Below are 25,053 nucleotides of genomic sequence, written 5' to 3' on the forward strand. Positions count from 1 at the left end.
GGCTGGGCGGGGCGCGCAGAGGCTGGCTGCCCTTCGCCTTTTGTCATTGTTTTTTCAATCCCTGTTGAAGAGGCTTCCTTTACCTCTCAGTGCGGACGTCTGTTTTTAACGTATTTGTGGAGGGACCCCTTGAAGCCTTAGGGGCCAGTTTGGCGTACTGAGGTGGAAAGAGAGTTTGTAAATTTATGGGGATAAACTGTCCTACGAGAGCTAGAAATTTAAAAACAAAACATTTTATTGTTGAATTCTTTACCGTTTTTTTCTCGCCCTGGTCTTTATTTGGCTGGAAGTGACGGGAGCAGGAGCAGTGGCCTCTGCCCTGGGGCCGCGGGGCTGTCCTGGTCCCACCCGTGGTGGCTCGGCTGGCAGGCAGGAATGCCGCCCTTCCGGTCGGGGCGGTCGGGGCGCTCGCCTGCCCAGGCGCCCGCCTCCTTGCCCTGCTTCTCCTGGACGCCTTCCGCGCGCTCCCCGAGGGGCGCGTCCCTCTCACTTCACAAACGGCGGATTGTGACTCTTAACAGCGTCTCTCCAATCCGGAGGCCGAGCTGAGCCGGAGAGATGGACGCCACCCCCCGTGGGCCCCCGGCAGGTAAAGGAGACGCGCGCCGGGTGTCGGGTGACCGAGATGCCTGCCCGGCTGGCCCTGGCGTGGCCCGGGGTGGCCGGAAGGCGCGGGCACGCCCCAGCACTCCTGAGAGTGCTTCGTCCCCTGGGTGACCTTGGACCTCTGCTTTTAACATTCCGCTTAGTAATGTTGTGAAGTAAGCTAGTTAGGGAGACTAACAACGTCAGTTGTTAAGACTTCTTGGCAGGGGAAGGGGTAGTTCTTGCTTGGCAGGTAGAGGGTGAAAACGTTGGCGACGTTAAAATTAAGAGAAAGGCCGTAGAGGAAGTGGGTGGGCAGCCTGCGGCCTGGCGGATGATTCCCGTTTAAGGTGGTTTGGGGAGTAGGATTCGCGGTGCTCCCTGGACCTGGGGGTCTCCAGCCAGCGCCCTGTGGCCCCAGCCCTGGCCCCGCTGGGGACCCCGTGCCCGTTTGCTGGGTGCGAGGCATTGGGCCCCGTCCACTGTGCTCCCGAGTGATCCCAGCCCCTCCCGGGAGGCAGGAGGGCTGCCCGCGGTCTGTGGTGGGAGACCCTGTGGCCTCCAGGCCTCCCGCGATGACCCGCCGCTCCACGTGTCCTGGCGCCGTGGTGGACGGTCAGCGAGCCCAGGACAGTGCCTCCGCGCGGCGCCGTGGCTCACAGTGTGGCAAGATGTGCGCCGGTGGCGCGTCCTTTGGGTGGGGTGGGCCCTCCCTCAGAAGGTGGTGGGGGTGCCCGGGCAGGGGAGGGGGCAAGGCCGCTCAGGGTGACCCCAGCCACTCCCGCTCCTTTGGAACGTGTCCCCCGTCGGGCCCCTTGGTCCCCCGTCAGGTCTGGGACAGCTTCTCCGTGGGCCCCTCTGCCGCCGGGGTCCCCTTGGCCGGCCTGTCTCGGTCTCCAGGGATGGACATGCCCCCACCGCCCCTGCTGAGGGGGTGGCAGTGGACACGCCCGCCATGTGGGCCACATGTGGACGTGCCCCCACCGCCCCGACCGAAGGGGGCGGCAGTGGACACACCCGCCGTGTGGGCCGCGTGTGGGCCTGGGCTCACCACCATGGGGACGGCCCCGGGGTGGCCCCTGGAGGGGCAGGGCCACCTGTGTCCTGTGCCCCGTGTGCTGCCCGGAGGATGGCCGGCCCTTGGGGATGAACGAGTGAAGTGGAGAATGGATGGATGGAGAGGCAGCTGCTCCCGCTAGACTTGGGGGTCCCTGTTTGTTACTTGAAGTGTGAGGCAGTTCTTTGCACTGCGCTTAGGGTCGTGCCAAGGATTTTATTCAAGATTTTACCTGGGTGTGACCTGCCTGTGGAAGCGGGAGGTTGTGACGCTTGCAAGGGATACCTGCACAAATTTAAGGATTCTTTAAGTTGAATAGATAGGGGCGAGAGAAATTTTGCTCGCAATACTCGCCTTAAAAACAAAAGAGAAATTCATGAAATTAAAGTTGAAGAGTGTCATTAAATCAAGTTATTCTTTAGAGGAGTTATATGAAAGTACTGTTTTACTTTCTTTAATGATTATAATAGAGAATTCACTTTCAAAAACCCTTTTACTAGGAAGAAAAGCAGGAAACTTCCTGTATTTGGTATTTGGAAAGATCCCGGGTTAAACAAAAATGAAAACCTCGAACATGTAACCAGTTTCAAGGTTTTTTTTAGACTTTTTCCATTACATAGTCCAGATACTGTTTTCAAATGGGTCGTTCATAGTACTTTTTAACTTATTTTGTTTTTTTCTTGTAGTAATCTTTATTTTTAAAGAAGTTTTAGATGGCAGAAAAGTTAATCAAAAGTATAGAGGATTCTCATATGCCTACTTTCCTCTGTGGATAACATCCGACATTAGATTATTTTTCTTGCACTGCTTAGTTTCCTTACCCATCCACATGATTTTGATAATTTATCCTTATCTGTTCTCTTAGCACCCTGTTATCATAATATTGGTATTTTAATCTGCTTAAGCCTTTAATTTGCTTAAGTCAGGCATAGTCTCATGCTGGTCTTTCTGTCCCAGTGTTCATGTGGCAGACATTTTCCAACCACAGCTTCAATTTTATTAATTTCCCTCCACTGCTTCTGTTGGTGTTTTTTAAGAGGCTTTGTTTCTGTTCCATCTTCTCACCATTCATATTTTTCTTTTGCATGTCACACATAGCATGAGACCTTTTCTATAAAATGGAACCTATTATTTTTATCATTCTGAATGAAATTTTACCCCAAAACTGACTTTGTAAATACTATAGAAATGAAAAGGGGACCTTTCCAGGACAGGCCAGGTGGAGAGAATGGAGGTGAAGGAGGATTTCCCCCGGGTCTCCCGGAGGAGTCCCTGCATAGATCTTAATCCCGTGGCCGCAGATGGGCCTGGCCAGCGGGCACGGCGCCCCTGGCGCCTGTGTCCAGCCTTTTCCAGGCCTCTGTGTCCAGCCTTCCATTGTCTTCTTGGGATGGGGGGACGTCCAGGTACATTTCCCGCTGCAGGCGAGGTTTCGGCTGCTTCTTGTGACGAGCGGGTTCTGCTGGCCGGCGTGCCCCCTTCTCTCATCCGGTGTTACCGCCTGGCTGCCGTGCGCCAGGCCCTGGGCTTCGGATCATGGTTTATTATGAAGGGCATTTGACTGTTTTAGGGTGAGCTGCTTTTGATGCAGCTCAGGTGGCAGAAGTCTCGTGCCTGCAGAGCCCTGCTCCCAGCTGTTTAGCGCATGCAGAGCTGTGCTCCCAGCTCTTTGGGGCCTGCAGAGCTGTGCACCCAGCGCTTTGGCACTTCCAGAACCGTGCTCCCAGCTGTCCAGCCCCTGCAGAGCCGTGCTCCCAGCTGTACGGTGCTTGCAGAGACATGCTCCCAGCCATCTGGCTCCTGCAGAACTGTGCTCCCAGCTATCTGCTCCTTCCACGTGGAGCTGCCCCTGCCCCAGCCGGCCCTGGCGTCTGCCCTGCGGGGTTGCTCTGCTGGCCCTGGGCTGGGGAGGAGGGAGGGGCGCAGAGCCCTGCACCTGCTGTGAGACCCTGTCCGGTGCTGCTTTTGCTCTCCCCCCTCCTTCCGGGGGAGGGGGCAGATCGGGGGCCCCTGTGCTGATGGCAAAGCTGCACCCCGTCTCAAGGACCGGGATTCACGCGCTCTGGAGGGCAGCCCCCATGCGTTCTGTTGCTGAAAGACCCACCTCCCCGCCGTCCCCACAGTCCCGGCGGGATGTCTGTGTCGGAGCGGGGGACGGGCTGGGGGTGGCCACCAGCTGCCGCTGCTACCCGACACCTGCGAGGAGCGGGCATTTCCCCTTGACCTCCTGTGCTGTTGGCGGGCTGCCGGGCGGAGAGGAAGTATCGTGTAGCCCTGTGACTTCAGAAGGGTGGCCGGCTCAGGTGGCGCTGTGAGGGCCAGGGGGCCGCTGCGGGGACACGGGCCTGGTGGAGGCAGGGGCCGGCCCGGCGGGGGACACGCAGGCGCACCTGTTCCACGCGGGCCCCAGCCCGGCTGCTCGCTGTCCAGAGGTGTACGGATGTTCGGGCGTCTGTGAAGAGCCGTGTGGCAGCACCTGGGAGCTGGGCCGAGGCGCCGGCCAGTCCCCCTGCGCCCTCTCGTCTGGGGGAAGCAGCCGTGGGTCCGGTGGCCTGGGATTTGCTGCACCTGCTGCGCTGGCCGCTGCGAGGAAGCCGTGTTTGCCCAACGTTCCCAACTCAGGACTGTGTGCGTGTTATTTATTCTTTTACAGGTGGACAGTTACCTGCTCAGGGAGGGGCCCGCGGCGGGGATGCCTTGTGAGCCGAGGGCCTGTGGGGTCGCCGAGGGCGGGGGCTGCTGGGGCTGGAGGCTCGGCCTGCTCCCCCCTTCCCTGTGGCTTCTTCACACCTCCGAGCGCAGCCTCTGGGGTGGGGGGCGTGGGCCTCGCGCTGGGCTCGGTGACGCAGCCTCGCCTCCGTCTCCCTTGTGTGGGTGCTGGCGTCCTGGGCTCGCCCTGAACCCTGGGGCCCTGGGGCCGGCGGTCAGGCCGTCCCTGCCCGTCTCTGTGCCGCCCCAGGGGCCGTGCTGAGTCTGTGGCCGGACTTTGAGTGGGGACGGTGGCTTGCGACCTTGGGGCTGGCCACCTCCAGGGACACCCAGCGTTGGCTGGAAATCCGGGGCCCTCTGTGCCCCTTGCTCCGAGCTGAACTGTCACCAGGAGGTGGCCCCACCTGCATATGTGGCCGGGGGAGTCGGGGTGGGCGCCCACGAGCTACAGGGCTACGGGGCTCTCAGTGGCTTCAGCTGCAGGCCGGCCCCCCCAGGGCCCTCCCCTTGTTCCCTGTCCTGCCCAGTGCAGGCTCCGCCCCCAGGCCCCCCTCCAGGCCCCGCCTTCCACGGGACGCAGGCTCCAGCCCTGGCCCTGCGTGCCCGCTGGTCCTGTCCTGGGCGGCTGGTGGAGGGGCGCGTCCCCTCCCCTGCAGCGCGTGAGCAAGGTGGACTCACCCTGAAATACAGCTTCCAGGGGTTCTCCCGGCTCATCCTTCCAGCAGGATCACTGCTGTCTGCACGTTAGGAAGGAAAACTAAGCACGTGCAGAATCCTTTTCCTCGGCGGGTCCCTGCGCCGGCGTCTGCACCTGCGTGGGGCCGGCCCTGAGCCTGGGCGGTGCGGATTTGGCTTGACCTCGCCCTGGCGAGGTGGGTGTGCCCCTGACAGTGTCCTCGCTTGGATTTGTGCACTAATATGGGAACAAGGCCTTTTGGGTTTTATTTATATCCTCGTGCTTGGGAAAAACAATCTCTTGGGAAAGCGCTCGGCTCATTAACTAGCATCCTTGCCTTGACTTTTTTTGGGTGCTTGTTTTTAGAAAACCTTCCCTAGTTCTTGCTTTTTTTTTTTTTAAATTTATTTCCTCTCCCCTTCCCTGCCCCCACCCCCCAGTTGTCTCCTCTCTGTGTCCATTCTCTGTGTGTTCTTCTGTGTCTGCTTGGACTCTTGTCAGCACCACTTGCAATCTATGTTGCATTTGTTGCGTCATTTTGTGTCAGCTCTCCGTGTGTGCGTCGCCATTCCTGGGCAGGCTGCACTTTCTTTCGTGCTGGGCCGCTCTCATTGTGGTGCACGGTCCTAGTGCATGGGGCTCCCCTCCGCGGGGGGACACCCCTGTGTGGCAGGGCACTCCCTGCGCACATCAGCACTGCGCGTGGGCCAGCTCCATATGGGTCAGGAGGCCTGGGGTTTGAACCCTGGACCTCCCATGTGGTAGGCGGACGCCCTATCAGTTGGGCCAAATCTGCTTCCCAGCTCTTGCTTTTTGTGACAGTTTAAACCAAACACAGGGTAATGAGTATTTTCAGACACCTGTTGGTAAATTCTACTTTCCGTGTTAAAATGTGGGATTTTGTTAGTAGCCCTTCGTGCAGTAGGAACGGCACAGGGTTTTCCTAGTTGGGAAAAGCCGCATTACACCTGTCCTGGCGTGCTCTTCGGTGGCCGGAGCAGTTGTGTTCTAGATGGTATCAGCCTGGCGAAAACATGAGGGATGGTAGTGAGGGGGTGGGACCCTTGCGCGGGCGAGGTGCCTTTTCCCGTTTGTGCTCTCACGGGCGACACTGGCCAGACAGACAGGTGGCGGGAGCCATTAATGACAGTGAGGAGCCGGGAGGCACACACGGGCGTCTGCCACGACATGTCCTCTCTGTGGCCGTGACCGCGCCGTGTGGGGGGCTGGCTGGAGCAGCGGCGCTTTGTCGGCCCCTGGCCTCCGTGGCGGGGAGGCCATCACGGCATGGTCAGGGGCGCTCCCCGGCGACAGCCCTTGGGCTCTCCAGGCTTGCGCCCCTGCCCCGTCACAGGCCCCGGAGCCCCGGTGGCTTGCTGTGACCTCTGACCTCCTTTGTCAAGGCCTCGGGATGGCGGGTTGAGGCCCACCCTGATGGGGTCTGGCCAGCAGTGGGCCCACCCCTTAGCCTTGGTCACAGACGCAGAGGGTCCACAGGGAATGTGGGGAAGGTTCTCGGGGGTCCGCAGCGCAGTCTGCCGAAGGCCGCTTGTGGGTTTTGCAGCGGGGGGGGGTGGGCAGGTGTTTTGGGGGGATGGCAGGGGGGGCTCTGGGGGCGAGGGGCGAGGGGCGAGGAGCCCGGAGGCAGGGGGCTGCGCATGGGCTCTAGTGGGAGCCCCGGGGCGGGGGAAGTGGGGCGTGGATGAGGCTAGGGGTTTCCGGGGACAGGCCTCAGCCCCTCAGCTGCGGCTCCCGCGTCCAGTGCGGCTCTGAAAACCGAGAGGCGTTGCTGTGCCGCTGGGTTGGCAGTGAAACCTGACGCGGCCTGCGCACGCCTGGGGCGGGTCGGCCTGAGCTGCGGCAACACCTTTGGATGCTCTGCCTGTTGCGCTCGCGGTCATGAAACACGTGTGCTGGGGAACCGTCCCGGATGGACCCAGGAGGCCACCGGGCCCCCCGCGGTGCCTGCCCGTGTGCCCGTACGTTTCTCAAAGGTCCAAGGGCGTTCCCAGCCCACGTCTCTCACTGGCCAGCGACCACGTCCCCAGTAGCGGGACAGGGCCCGGAACTTTCCGGGGGCCCAGAGCGGTCAGCGGAGGATGGGCGATGGATTGGAAAAGATGCGCTTGTACGTGGCGTCCCGGATTGGCTCACGTCCCGAGGAGAGGACGCGGCGGCGTCGGCGGAACCGCAGTCAGATGTAGCGCAGGGGCAGCCTGGTGCGTTTTCTGATTTTGGTCATTGCATTCCCGCCATGGGTGACGACGACATGTGTGGTTGCCGGGGGGAGGGAATACAGGCATTCTGCGCACGATGGCTTTTTCCCTATGATTAAAGTAGTTTCAGATAGAAAGTTAAAAGAAAACGAGAAGTGACTTGATTCGCGCGTGGCCCCTTTGGCGCTCACGGAGGGGATCTCCGCAGCAGGAGTCTGGCTTCCCTGGAGAACACGGAGCCCCCAATATGAGTCCAGGGCCGTTCCAAGGCCACGTCGGCACCCCTCGCCCTTTTTTAAAGCACACCTTATTTCTGTCTCAAGAAGATTCATCGGGCGTTCTCTGAGCTGAGCGATGTTTGCTGCAGCCGCGGTGCAGGCAGCAGTGTCTTTGAGGTGGCAGGACGCGCCCAGAGCCCAGGACTGCGCCTGGTGGGGGCGGGGGGCTCAGTGGCTGCCGGGCAGGGCCGGCCGGGGTCCGTCCTTAGGACGACAGCCGCCAGACGTGTTCACAGCTGGGGTCTGCAGAGAAAGAGCAGAGGGACGGCACCCCGTGCGCGGCCGGCTTGCGGCCGCCTGCCCCCCCGCAGCTCAGCTGACCCGCCGTGAGCGTCCTGTCCTTCTCGATGACAACTCCCCAGCCTGGAGCCAGGAGCTGGCGAGCTGCGACAGAGCAGGTGCAGAGGGCGATTGCCGCTGTCCACAGCAGATGGCCCAGGAAAGCGCGCTCCTCGGACCCACAAAGGGGCACCGGTTCCCCGGCCATGAGCGAGGAGAGCGCGCCACGTGGCCGCGCAGAAGGGGTCTGTCGTCCGAGCGCAGCTTCCGGCCGCGTGGGACCAGCCATCGCGGCTCCTGTTCTCCTTCGCCGTCACGCGCCTGCAGGAGCTCTGGGGAAGCCGTGGCACTTGTGTGCACTTCCCGGTTGTCCTTGCCACGTGCGATGTCACCTGGAGGTGGCTGCTCGATACAGCCCCGAGTGCTCCTGAGCTGTGATGACGTTTCCTTAGGCGAATGTGAGCGTTTTCAGGTTTCCCGCAGTGGGAAGTTCTGCTCACGTAGCAGAGTTCAGCAGTCACTTTCATTGTCTGCCAGTGAGTAACTGAAACAATGGGTTGCATGGTGCAGCCTTGGGCCTAGGAAATTTGTTAGAAGATGGATGAATCATGTTATTAATGCTCGCTTCATGGCCTGAGGCCTTATGTCGGAAAGTAAAGGAAGTTATTTTTAGTAGCCTTTTTGTGTTTCTGTTCTGGTTTATTTTCTGTAGGTTTTATTCTGCTTAGATTTAATTTAGGGATTAAAGAAAATTTAAATCCTGAAATAGTGTGTTTTAGGAAAGGAGCAAATAGCATTATTGTCCATGAATTTGCTCAAACGAGGTAAGCTCTGGAAAAATTGATAATCCCTGTAGGTTGTATTTCCTGGAGTAATTCCTCCCACTGTCCTGTTTCTGAGTCGAGGGGAATTTGTTGCTAGCATCAGATCCTGCCTTGTTGCCCTGTGACTGCTTCCCACGTCTGTGGAGTCTCCACCTTCAACCTAAATCACCCCAGCTCTCCACCGTCCCCTCGTTGACATCATTATGAGTCTTTCAAGAATGCTCTCCCTGAGCCTGTTTCCGTGTGAGCAGAGCCTTCCAGGAGACAGGTAGAATGGATCTGTGTATGACTAGGTCACATTTGCCCTGAGGGTCTCCTCTCCTTCGAGGTGACTTCAGCAGCCCCCGGGGAGGAGTGTGGTCTGCCCGCGGCAGCGTCTGTGACGCATCTGCACCCAGGGCGGCCGGGCCAGCCCCACCTCTCGCCCACCGCGGGTCTTCATCGTGCGAGACCACAGCTGTGCGCAGCGGGTGCATTCCCGCAGGCCCAGGCCCTTCCTGCTTGTCCAGGACTGGAGACTTTTGGGCTAATGATAACCTTTTGGCAGTTCGGGTAATGACTGGGCTCTCAAGCCCTTGGGGAAATGGAAATCAAAGCCATGTGGAGCCTCCTCTTGTTCCCACCAGGGGGGCTAGACTAAAAGACAGGGAGGTCGCCCTTGTGAGGACGCGAAGGCCCTGGAACCCGTGCCCACCGCTGGTGGGAGCGCGATATGGCGCAGCGGCCATGGAAGGCCGGGTGGCAGCGCCGCCTCACCCGTGGAGTTTACGGCCGCAGTATTCCTAATACCTGAACGGTGGACGCCAGCCCCACGTCTGTTTCTGATCCGTGCCACGGCGTGGGCGAGCCGTGAAGACACCGTGCTGGGTGAGGAGGCGGGCACGAGAGGGCGGATACTCTCTTCACCGGGCGGGGGGCGGGGTGGGCCGGTAGGCCTGCTCGGGGAGGAGATCGAGGAAGTTTGCGGGGCTTGGGGAAGGGCGGGGAGGTGGGCGGTGACTGCTGGGGTGCAGGCTTCTTGTCGGGCTGGTGCGGACCTGCGCAGTTGTGTTGATGGCTGCCCAGACCCACTGATGCGTGAACCGTCCTCCCAAGTCGGTGCACCGCATGGCGCGTGCACCGTGTGGCGCGTGCACCGTGTCTCGGCCACGCCGCTGCGAGAAGACGTGGACCCTGGCTGTGGCCCGCGGCGACCCCACTGGGCGCTGCTACCCTGTCCCAGGCGTGGGGGTGGGCTGGGGGAGCCGCTCGCTGGCCCAGGGGACGCCGGGCGGAGGAGGCGGCGCCAGCTCGTCCTCTGTGCCGTGCCTCAGTGGCGGCGGGGACAGCCGCGGCTGATGGTTTCGGCCTGCGCCTGGTCTGGCAAGGGCGCAGGGGCTGTGGAAAACTGGTGATGAGCAGGACGTCTAGCTCACACCAGGAAAGAGGAGACTGAGCGGGAAAGAAGGCGGGGAGCTCAGCCAGCTTGGGGTTCCCAGCGTTCCGGGGTGTGAGGGGCAGCGAGGTGGCAGGTCAGGCTGGCACAGGTTGGAAAGCTCAGCGCAGGGCGCTGGGAACTCCTGGGAGGTCCACGATTCTAAGAAGCCCTCCGGGCGCTGTGTCCCCTGGGGGTGGCCTGCGACGGGGAGTGGGACGGCTGCTGGGCTCCACCAGGGCTGGGAGGTGGCTCCAGCCTGCGCCTGCTGCGCGCCCGCCAGGCCTCAGGCCACCTGTGCCGTGGGCAGGGCAGAGGTGCCCGCTTGGCCGAGGCGCCCACACAGGAAGCAGCCACCCCCTCCATGGGGCGCAGGAGCCCGACTCTTAAAAGAAAAAGTGAAAGAACAGCGGCCCAAGGCGCCGCCACCGCCTGCCAAGCGTCACTTCCTGCCTGGCCTGGGAGAGGCCGGGCCCAGGTCAGCCAGAGCCGCTCGTGGGAAAGTAAGAGCCGCCCAGGGCTGGCTGTCCCAGGGCACAGCTCGCACGCAGCGGCCATCCACTTCCTCGGCCGTCCCAGCACGCAGCTCGCACGCCCGCTCCTGTCCACTTCCTCGGCCGTCCCAGCGCGCAGCTCACACGCCCGCTGCCGTCCACTTCCTTGCTGCCTGGCCCCCCGGCTCCGGCAGGCTCCCTGGCCATGAGCCGCTCGGCCACCGGCACGTTTCGCTGGAAGAGGTGTGGATTTGACCTGCCAGGGCGGGCAGCCCCCCAGGCCTGCGCGCGCCCGCCAGGTAAGCCTGGCCCCCCCGGGCATGCCCATCCTGCTCGTTAGGCGACAGTCCCTGGCTCCCTGCTGCCCGCCCGTCCCGCGCCTGAATGGCAGAGCCCACGGGCTGCCTTGGTGTGCTGTGGTTTCCCAGGGGCCCGGCGCGGTTGGAGCGGCGCCGGCAGGGCCCTCCGTTTGCTGGGCATTGGTGCTCTGTGCAGTGCAGGCCGTTGGCTGCGTGCAGCTGTGCACTCCAGGTGCAGGAAAGCCTGGTGGCGACAGCCTGCGCCTGTGTCCTCCTGGACTTGCTGCGCCGGCGGGCAGCGCGGGCGCCCTCCCTGAAGTGGCTCTCAGAGCTTCCTGGGGGTGCGTGCATGCGGCTCTGGCATTCTGGCCGTGGGTGCAGGACGCCTCCCTGCTGCCCAAAGCCATGCGGCCAGACTGCTGCCCCTCTCCCCGGGGCCCTGGCGGGCGCCTCGGCTCCCCCGGCCTGCCGAATGCGGGGACGTGTGGCCTGGCGGGTGAGCTTTCGGGGACACGCAGACCCAGCAGCCCGTGCTGGGGAGAGTTTTCGAGGAGTGTTTCCTTTCCTTTGGGATGGCCCTTTCCCGCTGTTCCTTCACGGGGACGGGGCAGCATCGTGTCTGTGGCGCCAGCGTGAGCCGAGGTGCCGCGGGCAGCTCCCCTGCCCCTCATAGTCGGGCCGAGAGTGAAGGAGCCCTGAGCTGTTCTCTTCCTTGCTTGGCCGCTACCTTCTGTCTTTTTAAAATAAGCGTGTGGTTTAGCGGAAAGTTCAAATAGTTTCCAGGACTGATCTGAAGCCCCCAGTGGAGCGGCAGCCGCAGCCCCGGCTCTCCTGACCCCCCGCCCTGCTCTGAGCAGCCTGCATTTGTGTCGTCGTCATCCTGTTGTCTTGCTGCGCAGGCTCTGCGTTGGCGATCGTGGTTAAATCAGAGGACAAGTGGGAGGAAAACAGAGGCGCACCCTCGAAGGCGCAAACAAGCCTTGGCGCCTTCAGCGCCGGCAGCGACTAGTCCGTTCAGATCACACTCAGCCCACTGACCAGTCCAGAGGCTCCAGGAACACAGAAACTTTTTTTTTTAATAAAAAAAAGGTATATTTCAGGACATGCTCTTTTAATAAAATCAGGCAAACAGTGTGTACAGGGTTTCAAATTCCACCAGGGGCCAGGTTCTCTCCTTGCCTCTTGTTGAAGTAAATATTTTTTTTGTATATGTAGGGTGGGTCCCCTTAGTGGTTTTGTTAGAAATAAAGATAACAAAAAAATACATTTTACAGATGGCTTTTTTTTGGCCTTCAACAAAAAACAGTCTCCAATATAAATGGGGGGTAAAGCCTCTGCTGACAGACCTCAAGTGAGGTAGAGGGAGTGGCACTACTAAGTACTTCGCTTTAGGTTTTTTTTTGAGGTACCAGGGTGGGAGTTGAACCTGGGACCGTGTACAAGGCAGGCCGGTGCTCAACCACTGAGCTATACCAGCTTCCCTGAGGTTTTTAAAAAAAATTTTATCGGGTGTTGTTTGTTTTGTTGTTTTTAGGAGGTACTGGGGATCGAACCCAGGACCTTGTACGAGAGGAGCAGGCGCTCGGTCGCTTGAGCGACATCCGCTCCCCTTCGCGTTAACTTTTAGCAGTACAGAGGCTGGTGTTTCAGAGGACGCTTGCAGAACTTACAGGGAGTAATGAAACAAATAATAAGATGGAGTAATTAGTCTTTTGGTGTCATTTAAAAAATTATCCATCCTTGCCCCGGGAGGCACCTGGAAGGTAGAACTCAGATTCACTATGGTCAGTGGAGCTGGACAGGGAAAAACTCAGAGGCGGAAGCCCGTGGAGTGGTGTCTCTATGTTTATATTAAAATGTTTACGCCAAACCTTTGTTAAAGGTTTCTTTTTCCTTTCCTTAGTCTTGATGTCTATATACAAATGATAGAATGTTAAAACTAAGCTAATTGAGGGAGACCAAAGTAAAAAACATAGCAAAATGGCGTGAGAACGCGACGGAAGCACTGGAGGCTCGGGGACCTGCCCGCCCCGTGACAGCCAGGAGACGTGTGGCTGGAAGTGGCCGCGCAGGAAGCCCGGGGCTGGCCCCGCATCCTTCCTGCGTCCCTGCAGGTGACGCCAGCGCCTGCCAGGCCTGCCCGGGGCGACGGGGTGGCTGGAAACGCCCTCGGCGTCGCAGCTTCACATCCACAAGCCCACCCCGCAGGTTCTGACTCCGGTGGTCTGAGGCCTGACTTCCGGAGCTTTCCAAAAGCTGCCCGAGGGGTAGCGCATCTCCAGGGCGTGGAGCTCCGGGAATGTGGCCTGTCCCCACCGGTCCGGGGGCCCCGAGGAGGGTGGGAGGACGCTCGTCCACTGTAACCTCCCCCCCCACCGGTGCCTGGGGGCCCGTGGAGGGAACGCGCAGGCCGCGCCGAGGAGGGCGCCGGGTGGGCTGCCCCGGAAGCTGCCCGGAGAGCCTGAGGTTGGCTGCCGCGGGGGTCCTGGGACGGGATGGAGAGTGCCAGGGACGGCCCCGCTCGGCGCCGCGCTCGTGGAGCAAGGCGGGCACGAGCTCAGGAGCGAGATGTCGGGGCTGGTGTGTGCGTGAACGCGAGTGTGTGTGTGAGCACGAGTGTGAGTATATGTGAGAATGAGTGAGCACAAGTGAGTGAGCACAGGTGAGTGAGCATTGTGTGAGCGTGAGTGTACATGAACATGGGTGTGTGTGAGCATGAGTGTATGAGAGTGTGGGAGTGTATGTGAGCACGAGTGAGCATGAGTGTGAGTATATGTGAGCATAAGTGTGTGAGCACAAGTGTATGAGCATAAGTGCACGTGTATGAGTGTGAGCACGAGTGTGTGAGCACGAGTGTGAGTGTATGAGTGAGCACGGGTGTGTGTGAGCATGAGCGAGTGTGAGCACGAGTGTGAGTGTATGAGAGTGTATGAGTTTGAGTTGTGTGTGTGTGACTGCCTGGGTGTATGAGTTTATGTGTGTGTATGAGCATGAATGTGTTAGCATATGTGAGTGTGAGAGCATGTGTATGCCTGAGTGTGTGTGTGAGCATGTGAGTGTATGTGAGTGTGCATGTATGCCATGATAGGGGTTGTAAGAGTGTGTTTGTGTATTTGGTGAGATGGATTTATTAGGGTTTGTGACAGTGTGTCTGAGTGCGTGTGGATGTGTGTGGTTGTGTTTGAGTTGTGCATGTGGAAGCCTGTATGTGAGATTGTGTGTTTTTGTGAGTGTGAGCGGTTTGTGGAAGTGTGGGTGTGAGGCTGGGAGCACGATATGCACGGGTGCGTATGTGTGGGTGGGGCGGGCCAGCTCTCCAGGTGGGCCTGCAGCTCAGGGGCTCCCCGGGGTTGGTGCTTTGGGCAGTGCTTGGTTCTTTCCCGCCTCGGCGCCATCCAGCAGCTGCAGGGGAGATGCAGGGAAGGGGGTGGCTGGGGCCTGGGTGGGCGCAGGGGCCGGCGGGCACTCCCTGGGTGGGTGCAGGGGCCAGTGGGCCTGGGTGGGTGCAGGGGCTGGGGGTGCTGCCTGGGTGGTGTGAACACAGTCGGAGCCAAGGTCAGGAGAAGGGGTGAGTGCAGTGGGGCGTCCCCGGGGAGGTTTCTCCTTCCGCAGGGCTCAGCTGACCCAAGCAGTGGGGGAAGGATGGGTGGGCGGGAGGCCAGGCGGGCTGGGAGGAGCGGCGAGAGGGCGGCTGGTCCAGCACTGACCTGGGTGCTGACCTGTGCCGGTCCTGACCCCGGCCAGGGTGAGTGGCGGCCCCACCTGGTTGTAAAACCCCCGCAACCTCGGTGACCGTTACAGGTCAGCGCGGGGAACGCCGCGGCTGTAACATCGTAGAAGGCGGGCGTGCCGGCGAGGGCCTGCCCGGGGTCCACTGGGAAGCGGCCGTCAGGCTCGTGGTGGGCCGCCCGCGCCCCCGCCCCCTCCTCCTGGAAGGGCTGGCTCCTGAGCTCCACGCTGTCCCTTGCGCTTCCCGGTGCCTTGAGAGGGAGCTGCCCCGACCCCTCCCGCAGGGGGGCTGGGTGGGCCCCCCCACTCCTGCCCCAATGTTTTGACCTTGATTCGAACCTTCCAGTGAGCCGGCAGCTCAGGTAGTTTTTTCCCACTGAACTAGAATGTCCATTGTCTCGCAGAGGAAGCTGCGTCATGCGGTCCTGCCGCTGTGCCCCGCTTGGGCCGGGACAGAGGAGGCCGGCTCAGGCTTTCTGTCCAAACGCAGCCTGGAAGCTTGGGGGGCGGGAACTGGCGCCGCTCAGAGGAGGCGCTCTCAAGTCCAAGAAGCACGTTCTTCTGGTAGTTTTTTACCCGAAATCCTATGCTTAGGAATGTAGTGAAAACATCTTTAAAATACCTACAAAAGCCTTCTTAAGAAAATTCAGTGCAGAATGAAAATTAAGCAAGGTAAAGTGGAAAATTACCATGACCCCTCTCCATGGCCGTTAAAAGCTTTGTCTTGCCACTTTTTTTCTGTGGATATAGAAACGTGTTGCTTTATGCCCAAGTTCTTCCTGCAAGCACAGTTTTCATTTTTTTCATGAAAATAGAAGCCAGCAAGTCGTCGTGGCATCTGATTTTGAAGCATTATTTAAGATCGCTTCCTGCCAACAGCGTCGCCTGGCTCGCGGGTGCTTGCTGGGAGGGTGCACTTTTACTTCTGAGTCACCGTCTGTAACGAGCAGGGAGAGGAAAAGCGAGTATCAGTGTGTGAACTTGCATTTCCTCTTGGTAAAACGGAACTTCTGTGCGTGAGTTTATTGGCTCTTCGGTAAAATCCAGGCCTGTTTTCTTTTCTTGTTTGGATCTCTGACTTAATGTTTTGAAGGGAATTCCTCCCAAACGTTGGACTTTAAAATGATTTATTTGAATTTTTGCATTTTAAGACGGCTGACTTCTGCCTTAGAAGTTGGACAGTTTTTCTGTCTCTTTGGGACTCCTGAGAGTCCCCGAAAGTCTTGCATTAGAGCCCGATTTTCTCCCTCTTGACTAGTGGAAGCCTCCATCATCCCACACTGGCCTGAGACTAGTAATTACTCAGGGGGCCTCACTGTTTTATGACATTTTTTAATATACTGATAAAGTATTTCCATAAGGATGGTAAGTCCCCAAACTTATTTATGGAATAACCAGTTTTCCTTGAGATTTATGGAGCGTGTTACAGTTTGCAGAAGGAGGCTCCGGAGTTGGACATAAAATCGAACCAGCTGTGTGGCAGCCCGAGCCTCGGTTTCCTTACTTATAAAATGGAGATAAATGGGTTTGTTGCAAGCTTTTAAAGAAACGTTTGTGAATTCCCTGCCCATGACTTGGCAAAATATAGGAAGGAATAAAATAAATGGAGGCCGATTATGTTAGGAGTGGCTTTCAAATTAATACAGAAAAAACGCAGCTCAGCTCTTCCCTGCAGAGAACTACAAACGCGGCCCCCTAGGGCCGTCCCACCCTCAGCTTTCAGTCTCCACCTCTTGGGGATTTTTCCCGTCGAAGCACCGAGACTGTCATTCAGTGCTGGGCTGGTTCAACCGCAGGCCACTGGCTGGAGGCCTGGGGCTCAGGGCCCGGCAGGCGGCCTGCCATTGCCTGGAGGTGACTGCGCAGCGGCCAGGCCAGGAGGCTTTGCTGCTTTCAAAGTTTATGCTCGTCTGTGCAGAAAGGCTTTTACTGCCGGCGAGGGCCCGGCCCCACGTGCCCTGGTGCCGCCTTACAGCCTTCCTTAGTCCCAGAGCGGGTCGTCTTCAGGTGCAGCTGTGCTGCCTGCGTGGGGAATCGCCCCGACGCGCCGCCCCAGGGCCCGGTGAGGCTCGGCGCAGCCGCGGGGCCTGGCGGGGACTCTCTGTCCCTGGAAACGCCTGGCTCCCAGAAGCAGCACCCGCACACCCTTCTCTCCCGCCCGGCCAGTCCCCACCCCGGGAGCTGCCCGGCTGTCCCCTGCTCCTGCCTTCCTTGCCCTTCGCGGCTGCCCTGACCTCTTGGAAATCCCCCCTTTGGGTCCTCAGAGCTCCTGGGTGGCGCTTGGCTGAAGAAATTTTTTCCCCCAGTAGACTGGATTTTCCCTCGGTAACTCCAGCCCGCTCGTGCAGCCTGGCGTCTTTGCCAACACCCCAGAACCAGCCACGAGCTGAGAGTAAATATTTACCATCATGTGCAATAACAGGTGCTTCAGGAGGAGGCTCTGGGGGTTTACAGGCGAGAACAGAGCAAACACCGCCTTGAAACGGCGTGCTTGCCCATGTGAAGTCTCCAGAGCTTATTACGTTCTCTCTTTGCTCCTAGGCAGTGAGAACAGTCGTGGTGCACTGCAGAGCGAACGCAGAGGTTGCCTGCAGGGGGCTGAGGAGAAGCTCTCCTTTCCCTGCCTCCCCGCCGGCCCGTCTCTGTCCACCCCCTTGCCGCTTCTGCTGTTACGGAGAGGCTCTTACGATGAGCACCTGAGATGGCTCAGTGAAGGGTGCACAATTAGGAATAAAAAGAACCCTTGAGTCTGCACTCCCTGCCTCCGTTGCATTCATTGCTAGGCCTAAGGCTGCAAAAACTTTCCTGAGTAGTAAAATCCAAATAAAAAAGGTGTTGAAATTAAAATTGACTCTTGATTACTGAAATAAAGAATTGACTTTACGTTGCAGAACTTGGGAGTCCCGTGGTCAGTTAAGTTTGCCGAGCTTTCCACGGTGAACAGTTCTTCCCATGTGGGGTTTGCGTTAGGAAGGAGGCAGAGCTTTGCTTTCTCTGTACTCGTCTGGATCTTCCCATCTGTTTACCTGTTCTCAGGTAGAGCTGCCTTCAGTGTTCTCTCAACCTCAGCTCGGCCACTTGTGGCTGCAAATTAGAAGCCAAAGACAAAAGACCCAGGGGCCAAAGGTGCTGCTTCGCGGTTTATTCCGCCGACATTTCTTGAGCAGTTTTGTGGGTGCTGTGGTAGTTGAGGGAGGTGCTGGGGACTAATCCGTGGCAAGCTTGAGGGTCTGTCCCTGCCCCTCAGGGCCCCTGCATAGGGCCACTCTGAGCGCAGCAGCCGGGCATGGCCCTGGCCTCCTGCCCAGTGTCACATGCAAAGCCCCTTTCCCTCCCGTGCTGGCCGGCGGGCTGTGCGGAGTTCCTGATGCTCGGAAGTGCTGTGTCCTGGACAGCTCAGCCGTGTCCTGTGTGGCTTCCAGGGTCCTCCCGCCCTCGAGTTACAGCCCAGGCCTGGCATGGGCCAAGCACACCTTCCCGGGAATTCTTTCCTGACCCCCAGGTGTGGGGCGGGCGCCCCTCTTCTCTTCCCTGCCAGGATCAACGCCACGGGTTCTAGATGCTTCCATCTGGGGCATCGTTTTGACCGATGGTAGATCGGTGCTTTTGAGAGCATGGATGTAGCCGGGAAACCTACCTGCTGCTCGCTGTCCCACCTGGGTGCTCTTTGCACCTGACGCCTGAGCAGCCCCAGGCCCTGGACTTTTTTTTTTTTTTAAAGATTTATTTATTTATTTAATTTCCCCCCCCTCCCCTGGTTGTCTGTTCTTGGTGTCTGTTTGCTGCGTCTTGTTTCTTTGTCCGCTTCTGTTGTCGTCAGCGGCACGGGAAGTATGGGCGGCGCCATTCCTGGGCAGGCTGCTCTTTCTTTTCACGCTGGGCGGCTTTCCTCACGGGCGCACTCCTTGCGCGTGGGGCTCCCCCACGCGGGGGACACCGCTGCGTGGCACGGCACTCCTTGCGCGCATCAGCACTGCGCATGGCCAGCTCCACACGGGTCAAGGAGGCCCGGGGTTTGAACCGTGGACCTCCCATATGGTAGACGGACGCCCTAACCACTGGGCCAAAGTCCGTTTCCAGGCCCTGGACTTGAGGACCTCGTCATCTTCTCTTTCAGTCTCCAGACCTCCCCCATCTCCCAGCACATTTATTTTCCCCCAAATTTCTGTTCAGTGAATGAGCGAGAACGCCATCGGAAGTTTCTAGAAAGCGTGTGCGCTTGGGTGATCCAGGAGTGATCAGAGCCACCGGCAGGGTGTCCCCCAACTTTGGGCTTTTGTATTGTTCATTAATGGACCGTGCAACTGAAAATGTAATTTGGATAAACCAGAATTTGCTTGCTCAAGGAAGTGTATGGGAACACTGTACTTTTTAAAAATAAACTTTTGTTTTTTTAGTGTTGCATTCACAGAAAAGTTGCAAGGATAGTCTAGAGGGGCCCCCCATACCCAGCGGTAACCCCTATTTTTACCATCTTACATTCTACTTACATTTGTCCCAGCTAATAAATCAACATGGATGCCTTACTGTTAACTAACTTTACTGTTAATTTTAGTAACATTCATCAAAACCCCCCTTACCAGTTATTGTTAAAAGTTCATAGACTTATAAATGAAACGATATTCCTAATGTGCCAAGTTTTTTCTTAGGTTAGGACTGGCAGTTACCCTTCCTTTAAAGCCACAGAGCGATTTGGACTGATTCTTATGCTGATGAGATAATGAAAGACATTTTTCATATTTCATCAGCTTTCCTAAAACTGGAAAAGAGGAAGGTGATTTTCAGAAGCTAACATTTGGCTAATATGTCTGAAGTCTCCGTCACGAATGACAGTGAAGACCCATGGGCATCTTAGATTTGCTAGTTAACGGGATTTGTCTTAGTTATTTATGGTGTATTCAGGAATAGGGGCTAGTGAGCAGATTTCACAACTGATGTGGCCTGGGAACCGGTCAGGTGCTGCCTGGTCAGGTGCTGCCCGGTCAGGTAGCTCCCCAGCTCGTCCACGGGGAGGCGGGCGTGTCAGGGGCCACCTTCCTCGCTCTTCTTTAGGGTTCCCCAGAGAAGCGGACCCGGTGGGAGAGCGACACGTGTGCGCCAGTGTGTGTGTACACGTGTGAACCTCCGAATATTCTGTACAAGTCAGGAAATAGGAAATAAGTAAGGCTGCGCAGGGGAGGCCGCGGGCTGGAGGCGCGGCGGGAGCTGTGGTCTCGAGGCAGCTTCCTCCTTCCCCAGGAGCGCTCAGTCTCCCCCTGGGCCCTCCAGCTGACGGATGAGGCCCCAGCCCACGATGGGGGCGAGTGCCTTTCCCGAAAGCCACCGGATCGTAGATTCGAGTCCCACCTACACGGTCCGTGTCACGGCAGCAGCGAGCCATTGTCTGACCCACGCTGGCGGCCACCACCGCCGGCCAAACCGACCCATAAAATCAGCCTCGACACTTTAAGAACACGCAGCGCGGGGGCCCGGCAGGTGCCTTTACTTACTTCGGTGAACACGCCAGAAACGGGGCCCAGGCGCCGGCACCTCCCTCGGCCTGGCCCCTGCCAGCTCGGAATTGGGGCGCTTGCCTCAGGTGAGGCGGCCTTGAACTCTGCAGAAATGGGGTCGGGGTGCACACCCAGCCCCGGAGGGTAGCGTGAGGGTCGGAGGACGGGCACACCGCGGAGATGGCGCAGCCCAGGTCCCAGACCACCGCGCCAAAGCCAGGCTCCGTTGGCACCAACTGTGGTCTGTGACGCGTGCAGCAACGTTTTGTCTAGAAACAAAGGACACACCTTTGTTAACGTGACGCACGAACCAGCGTGAGCACGCGCTGTTGGAGAAGCGGAGCCGGCGGACTTGCTCGTCTCGGGGGTGCCGCAAACCTTCGGTTTGCAAAATACGCAGCCCCGCCAAGCGCAGTCGGCGAGCTGCGCCTGTGCGTGGTCATCGGCCAGGACGCTGTCAGCAGACGTCCCCAAGGAAGCTACAAAGACGTCACCAAAGGTGTCACTGCTGCTACTGCGACTGAGAAAGGAGTTAAAGAACAGGTCACTCGCCTCATACTGATGTGATAGAGCTACAGAAACGAACCAGACGTGGCTGAACTGACACACGATTCTCTTCAGCCACTCTGTACATTGTGCTGCACTATCAAGGAACTGGAACTGGTGGCAGTAAATTGAGCTTGTCCAGCCTTCTGTGAACGGCATTGTTGCCACTTCAGAATTTAAAACACTGATAGTTTGGTGCTAGCCCTTGTAAACTCTTGTTCTTGATTAAAATATAATTACTCTAGTAACATATATACAGCTTAATATTTTCCCTTTTAAACACATTCAAGTATATAATTCAGTGGACCTACTTTCTTAATATTAATAATTTATCTTCTTAGCTTATTGACTGCAGCGTTGTTAAAGCTTTATTGAGAGAAGCGGATTTGATTCAACTGACAGAGCGTCCGCCGACCACATGGGGGTCCAGGGTTCAAGCCCAGGGCCTCCTGACCTGTGTGGAGCTGGCCCATGCGCAGTGCTGATGTGTGCAAGGAGTGCCCACGCAGGGGTGTCCCCTGCGTAGGGGAGCCCCACATGCAAGGAGTGCACCCCGTAAGGAGAGCCACCCTGTGTGAAAAAAGTGCAGCCTGCCCAGGAATGGCGCCACACACACAGAGCTGGTACACAAGGTGATGCAACAAAAAGAGACACAGATTCCTGGTGCCGCTGACAAGAATGCAACCGGACACAGAAGAACACACAGTGAATGGACACAGAGAGCAGACAACGGGGGTGGGGGAAAGGGGAGAGGAAAAAAAAGCCTTATTGAGATATAATTCAAATACCGTGCAATCCATCCATTAAAATGTATAATTCAGTGGTTTTAGGATATTCACAGAGTTGTGTAATCACCAGCACAGTCTACTCTGGAATATTTTCATCACCCCAAAAGAAGCCCCATACTCTGGCTTCACCCCTCCATCTCCCTCCCTCCCCACCGCCCTAGGGAGTCACTAAAATCGATTTTCTGTCTCGATATTCTCCCTAAGTGGAATCTGGCAATGGTTGCCTTTGGTGTCAGGTGCACCCGTGCTGTGGCCTGCGTCGGCGCGTCTTGCCTTTTGATGGCGTGGTACCCTCCCCTGATGGTGGAGCCGGCCGTGCTCTCCCACCTGCAGCCATGCGTGTGCTGGGCCCACCTGCAGCGTCTGGGAGTCAAGCTGCTGTGAGCGGCCTCGTCAGAGCCCGGGCCTGTGCTTCAGGTGCGCAGCTGTACCGTTTGGATCATCGGGCAGCGCGATGCCCTGCACCTGTACCGTTTGGTTCATCGGGCAGCGCGATGCCCTGCACCTGTACCGTTTGGATCATTGGGCAGCGCGATGCCCTGCAGCTGTACTGTTTGGATCATTGGGCAGCGCGATGCCCTGCAGCTGTACCGTTTGGATCATTGGGCAGCGCGATGCCCTGCTGGTCTCTAGGGCAGGGAAGGCAGGGGCTCCGCGCAGTAGGCATGGGGCTCACGCGAGTGGCCGGTTTTAAAGGTCAGCATCTGACCCTGGGCCGACCCGGGCTCTGGAAGGCGTTGAGGGGGCCTCCCTGGCCCCCTGCCCTCCAGAGGCCAGTGGGACCCCCACTCCCAGGTGTGGCGACCACTGATGGCTCCAGATGTCTCCCTCGGGGAAAACGCAAAAGCACCTGTTAGCATTTGGAACATCCTGGCGCTGCTCTAGCCAGGCGACGTCAGTGTTCGCTATGATTGTTGTGATCTTCCTTTTTTCAGTTATTTATTCCCGGGAAATCCCTATCCGTGGACCTTCTGGGGCTAGAGGTTTCTGGGGCTCCTGGCACGTATTGCTACGTGCTTCTGGACGTGCGTGTTGGTTTTTAGGGCTGTCGTATCTGAGTCTGCCAGCGTGTCAGAGGGCTGGTGCCCAGCTTGGGAGAACCATCCCCTGTTTATTTCCAGTTTCAGTAATTACTAGCCAGGGTGAGCCTTCCCTGCGCTTCTCTCTTGCGTTGTCACATTCAGAGATCTCGCCCACTTGCCTTTCTCTTTTGAAGCTGCTCAGCCGTCCAGCCTGAAATTGAAAACTCGCCCCTAATTACCGAGTCTGCGTGACCCGTGACGCCTCCACATCTCCCCCGAAGTCGCGTCTTCCCCCGACGGGACTGGCAGTTCCACGCGAAGACACAGGACCCGGTCACGTCCCACATTTGGGGCCTCTCCAAGTTCAAGTATTTTATGCAGGATGACGTGGTGGAGGAGAGCGCGACGGCCTCTTTGGCACGTTGGGATCTCCTCTGACAAGTGGGGCTGCCCCGGCTGCGTGCCCCGGACGTGACTGGGGTGGCTGTGGTGGGGGGCTCCCAGCACTGCGTGCCCTGGACGTGACTGGGGTGGCTGTGGTGGGGGGCTCCCAGCACTGTGTGCCCCGGACGTGACTGGGGTGGCTGTGGTGGGGGGCTCCCAGCACTGCGTGCCCCGGACGTGACTGGGGTGGCTGTGGTGGGGGGCTCCCAGCACTGCGTGCCCTGGACGTGACTGGGGTGGCTGTGGTGGGGGGCTCCCAGCACTGTGTGCCCTGGACGTGACTGGGGTGGCTGTGGTGGGGGGCTCCCAGCACTGTGTGCCCCGGACGTGACTGGGGTGGCTGTGGTGGGGGGCTCCCAGCACTGCGTGCCCCGGACGTGACTGGGGTGGCTGTGGTGGGGGGCTCCCAGCACTGCGTGCCCTGGACGTGACTGGGGTGGCTGTGGTGGGGGGCTCCCAGCACTGCGTGCCCTGGACGTGACTGGGGTGGCTGTGGTGGGGGGCTCCCAGCACTGCGTGCCCTGGACGTGACTGGGGTGGCTGTGGTGGGGGGCTCCCAGCACTGTGTGCCCCGGACGTGACTGGGGTGGCTGTGGTGGGGGGCTCCCAGCACTGCGTGCCCTGGACGTGACTGGGGTGGCTGTGGTGGGGGGCTCCCAGCACTGTGTGCCCCGGACGTGACTGGGGTGGCTGTGGTGGGGGGCTCCCAGCACTGCGTGCCCTGGACGTGACTGGGGTGGCTGTGGTGGGGGGCTCCCAGCACTGTGTGCCCCGGACGTGACTGGGGTGGCTGTGGTGGGGGGCTCCCAGCGCTGTGTGCCCTGGACGTGACTGGGGTGGCTGTGGTGGGGGGCTCCCAGCGCTGTGTGCCCCGGACGTGACTGGGGTGGCCGTGGTGGGGGCCTGGTTGCATGCCCTGGACGTGACTGGGGTGGCCGTGGTGGGGTGGCTCCCAGCACTGCGTGCCCTGGACGTGACTGGGGTGGCCGTGGTGGGGGGGCTCCCAGCACTGTGTGCCCCGGACGTGACTGGGGTGGCCGTGGTGGGGGCCTGGTTGCATGCCCTGGACGTGACTGGGTGGCCTGGTGGGGGGCTCCCGGCACTGCTGCCCGCCTGTGGCTGTGGCTCGCTCCCCGGCAGGGAGGACAGCGTTCTCCCCCACCTGGTCCCAGCGGTGGGGCTGAGGCCGGGCACCGTGGCCGCTTCTGGGGCCGGGAGGGGCCCTGCGCGGTAGTCCGCGGGAGCCGGGCATGGGGGCCCAGGCCCGTCCTGGAGTTTCTCCCGCGCTGCGTCTCCGCAGCTCACAGAGCAAAGATAAAGCTGAGTTAGGAGCGTGAGTACTGAAGGGAGGAACAAAAGGAAAGAAAGGAGTAAGACGAGCAGAGCTGGGAATATTCACTTGGGTAATTTTAAAAACACGGGCCCCCTCGAGCTGGTTTCCGCGAGGGCCAAGGGGGCAGAGGAGGCTGGAGTCCTTGCGGTGGGTGGGGTGGCCGCAGGTCCCGCATGGAGGCCGGCACTCCTGACCGCGCAGGGGGCCTGCGGTCAGTGCTGGGCTCGTGCGCCCACCCCCGCGCCTGCCGCCCTCCTGGTGCCCCCTTCCACATGCCCCTCCGCCCCGTGCACTCCCCCACCCTGCCTTTGGGGACCCTCTGTGGCCTGTATCTTGGGGGCACCTGCCTCCCTTCCCCGCTGTGCATCCGGCCCAAGGCCGAGTGTCGATCCTAACAGCTGTGGTCACTCCCGGCCCTCACTGGCCGGAGTCCTAAGTGACCCGGAGTGACCCGGAGGGAAAGCTGGCCACATCCTCCGTGTGAAAGTCCTGCCTTTGTTTCCTGTCCTGAATGACGGAATAGCATGCAGGCCAGATGGCTCCACAGCCGTTCACAGACCTCCAGGGCGTGAGAATCGTCCCCCAGATGGCACCCGGCCGGCCGTGGTTGACACGAGGGCTCACACCTGGAAACATGGGGGCAAGGGCGAGGAAGAGGGTGCAGGGCCTGCTCCAGGGGCCGCGCGTCCTCCTCCAGGGGCTGCGCATCCTCCTCCAGGTGCCGGGTGTCCTCCGGGTGCCGTGCGTCCTCTAGGGGCTGTGTGTCCTCCTCCAGATGCCGTGCGTCCTTCTCTAGGTACCTGCCTGCTGACGGCAGTGCGAGGGTGTGTTGCTTTGGTTCCTTTACTGGGTGGCTTCGGGGGCCGAT

The 25,053-nt window shown here is 59.2% G+C and overlaps 1 protein-coding gene across 7 annotated transcripts in view; it reads left to right on the plus strand.

The window, feature by feature from the left end:
* Positions 1-25,053, plus strand: part of UTRN (utrophin) — a 437,542-nt gene that overhangs the window by 31,555 nt on the left and 380,934 nt on the right. For 4 of the 7 annotated variants that reach the window (XM_058307590.2, XM_058307591.2, XM_058307592.2 and 1 more), the window contains exon 1: positions 10,247-10,831. The exons of 2 other annotated variants lie outside the window; for them this stretch is intronic. In XM_058307590.2, the coding sequence (XP_058163573.1) occupies positions 10,738-10,831 (94 nt within the window). In that variant the 5' untranslated portion in view covers positions 10,247-10,737. Of the gene's footprint in view, positions 1-416; positions 590-10,246; positions 10,832-25,053 lie in introns of those variants that run through there. One more of the 7 variants, XM_058307595.2, reaches the window with a different exon arrangement.

The sequence above is a fragment of the Dasypus novemcinctus genome, chromosome 11, assembly GCF_030445035.2.
Source record: "Dasypus novemcinctus isolate mDasNov1 chromosome 11, mDasNov1.1.hap2, whole genome shotgun sequence".
NCBI lineage: Eukaryota > Metazoa > Chordata > Mammalia > Cingulata > Dasypodidae > Dasypus > Dasypus novemcinctus.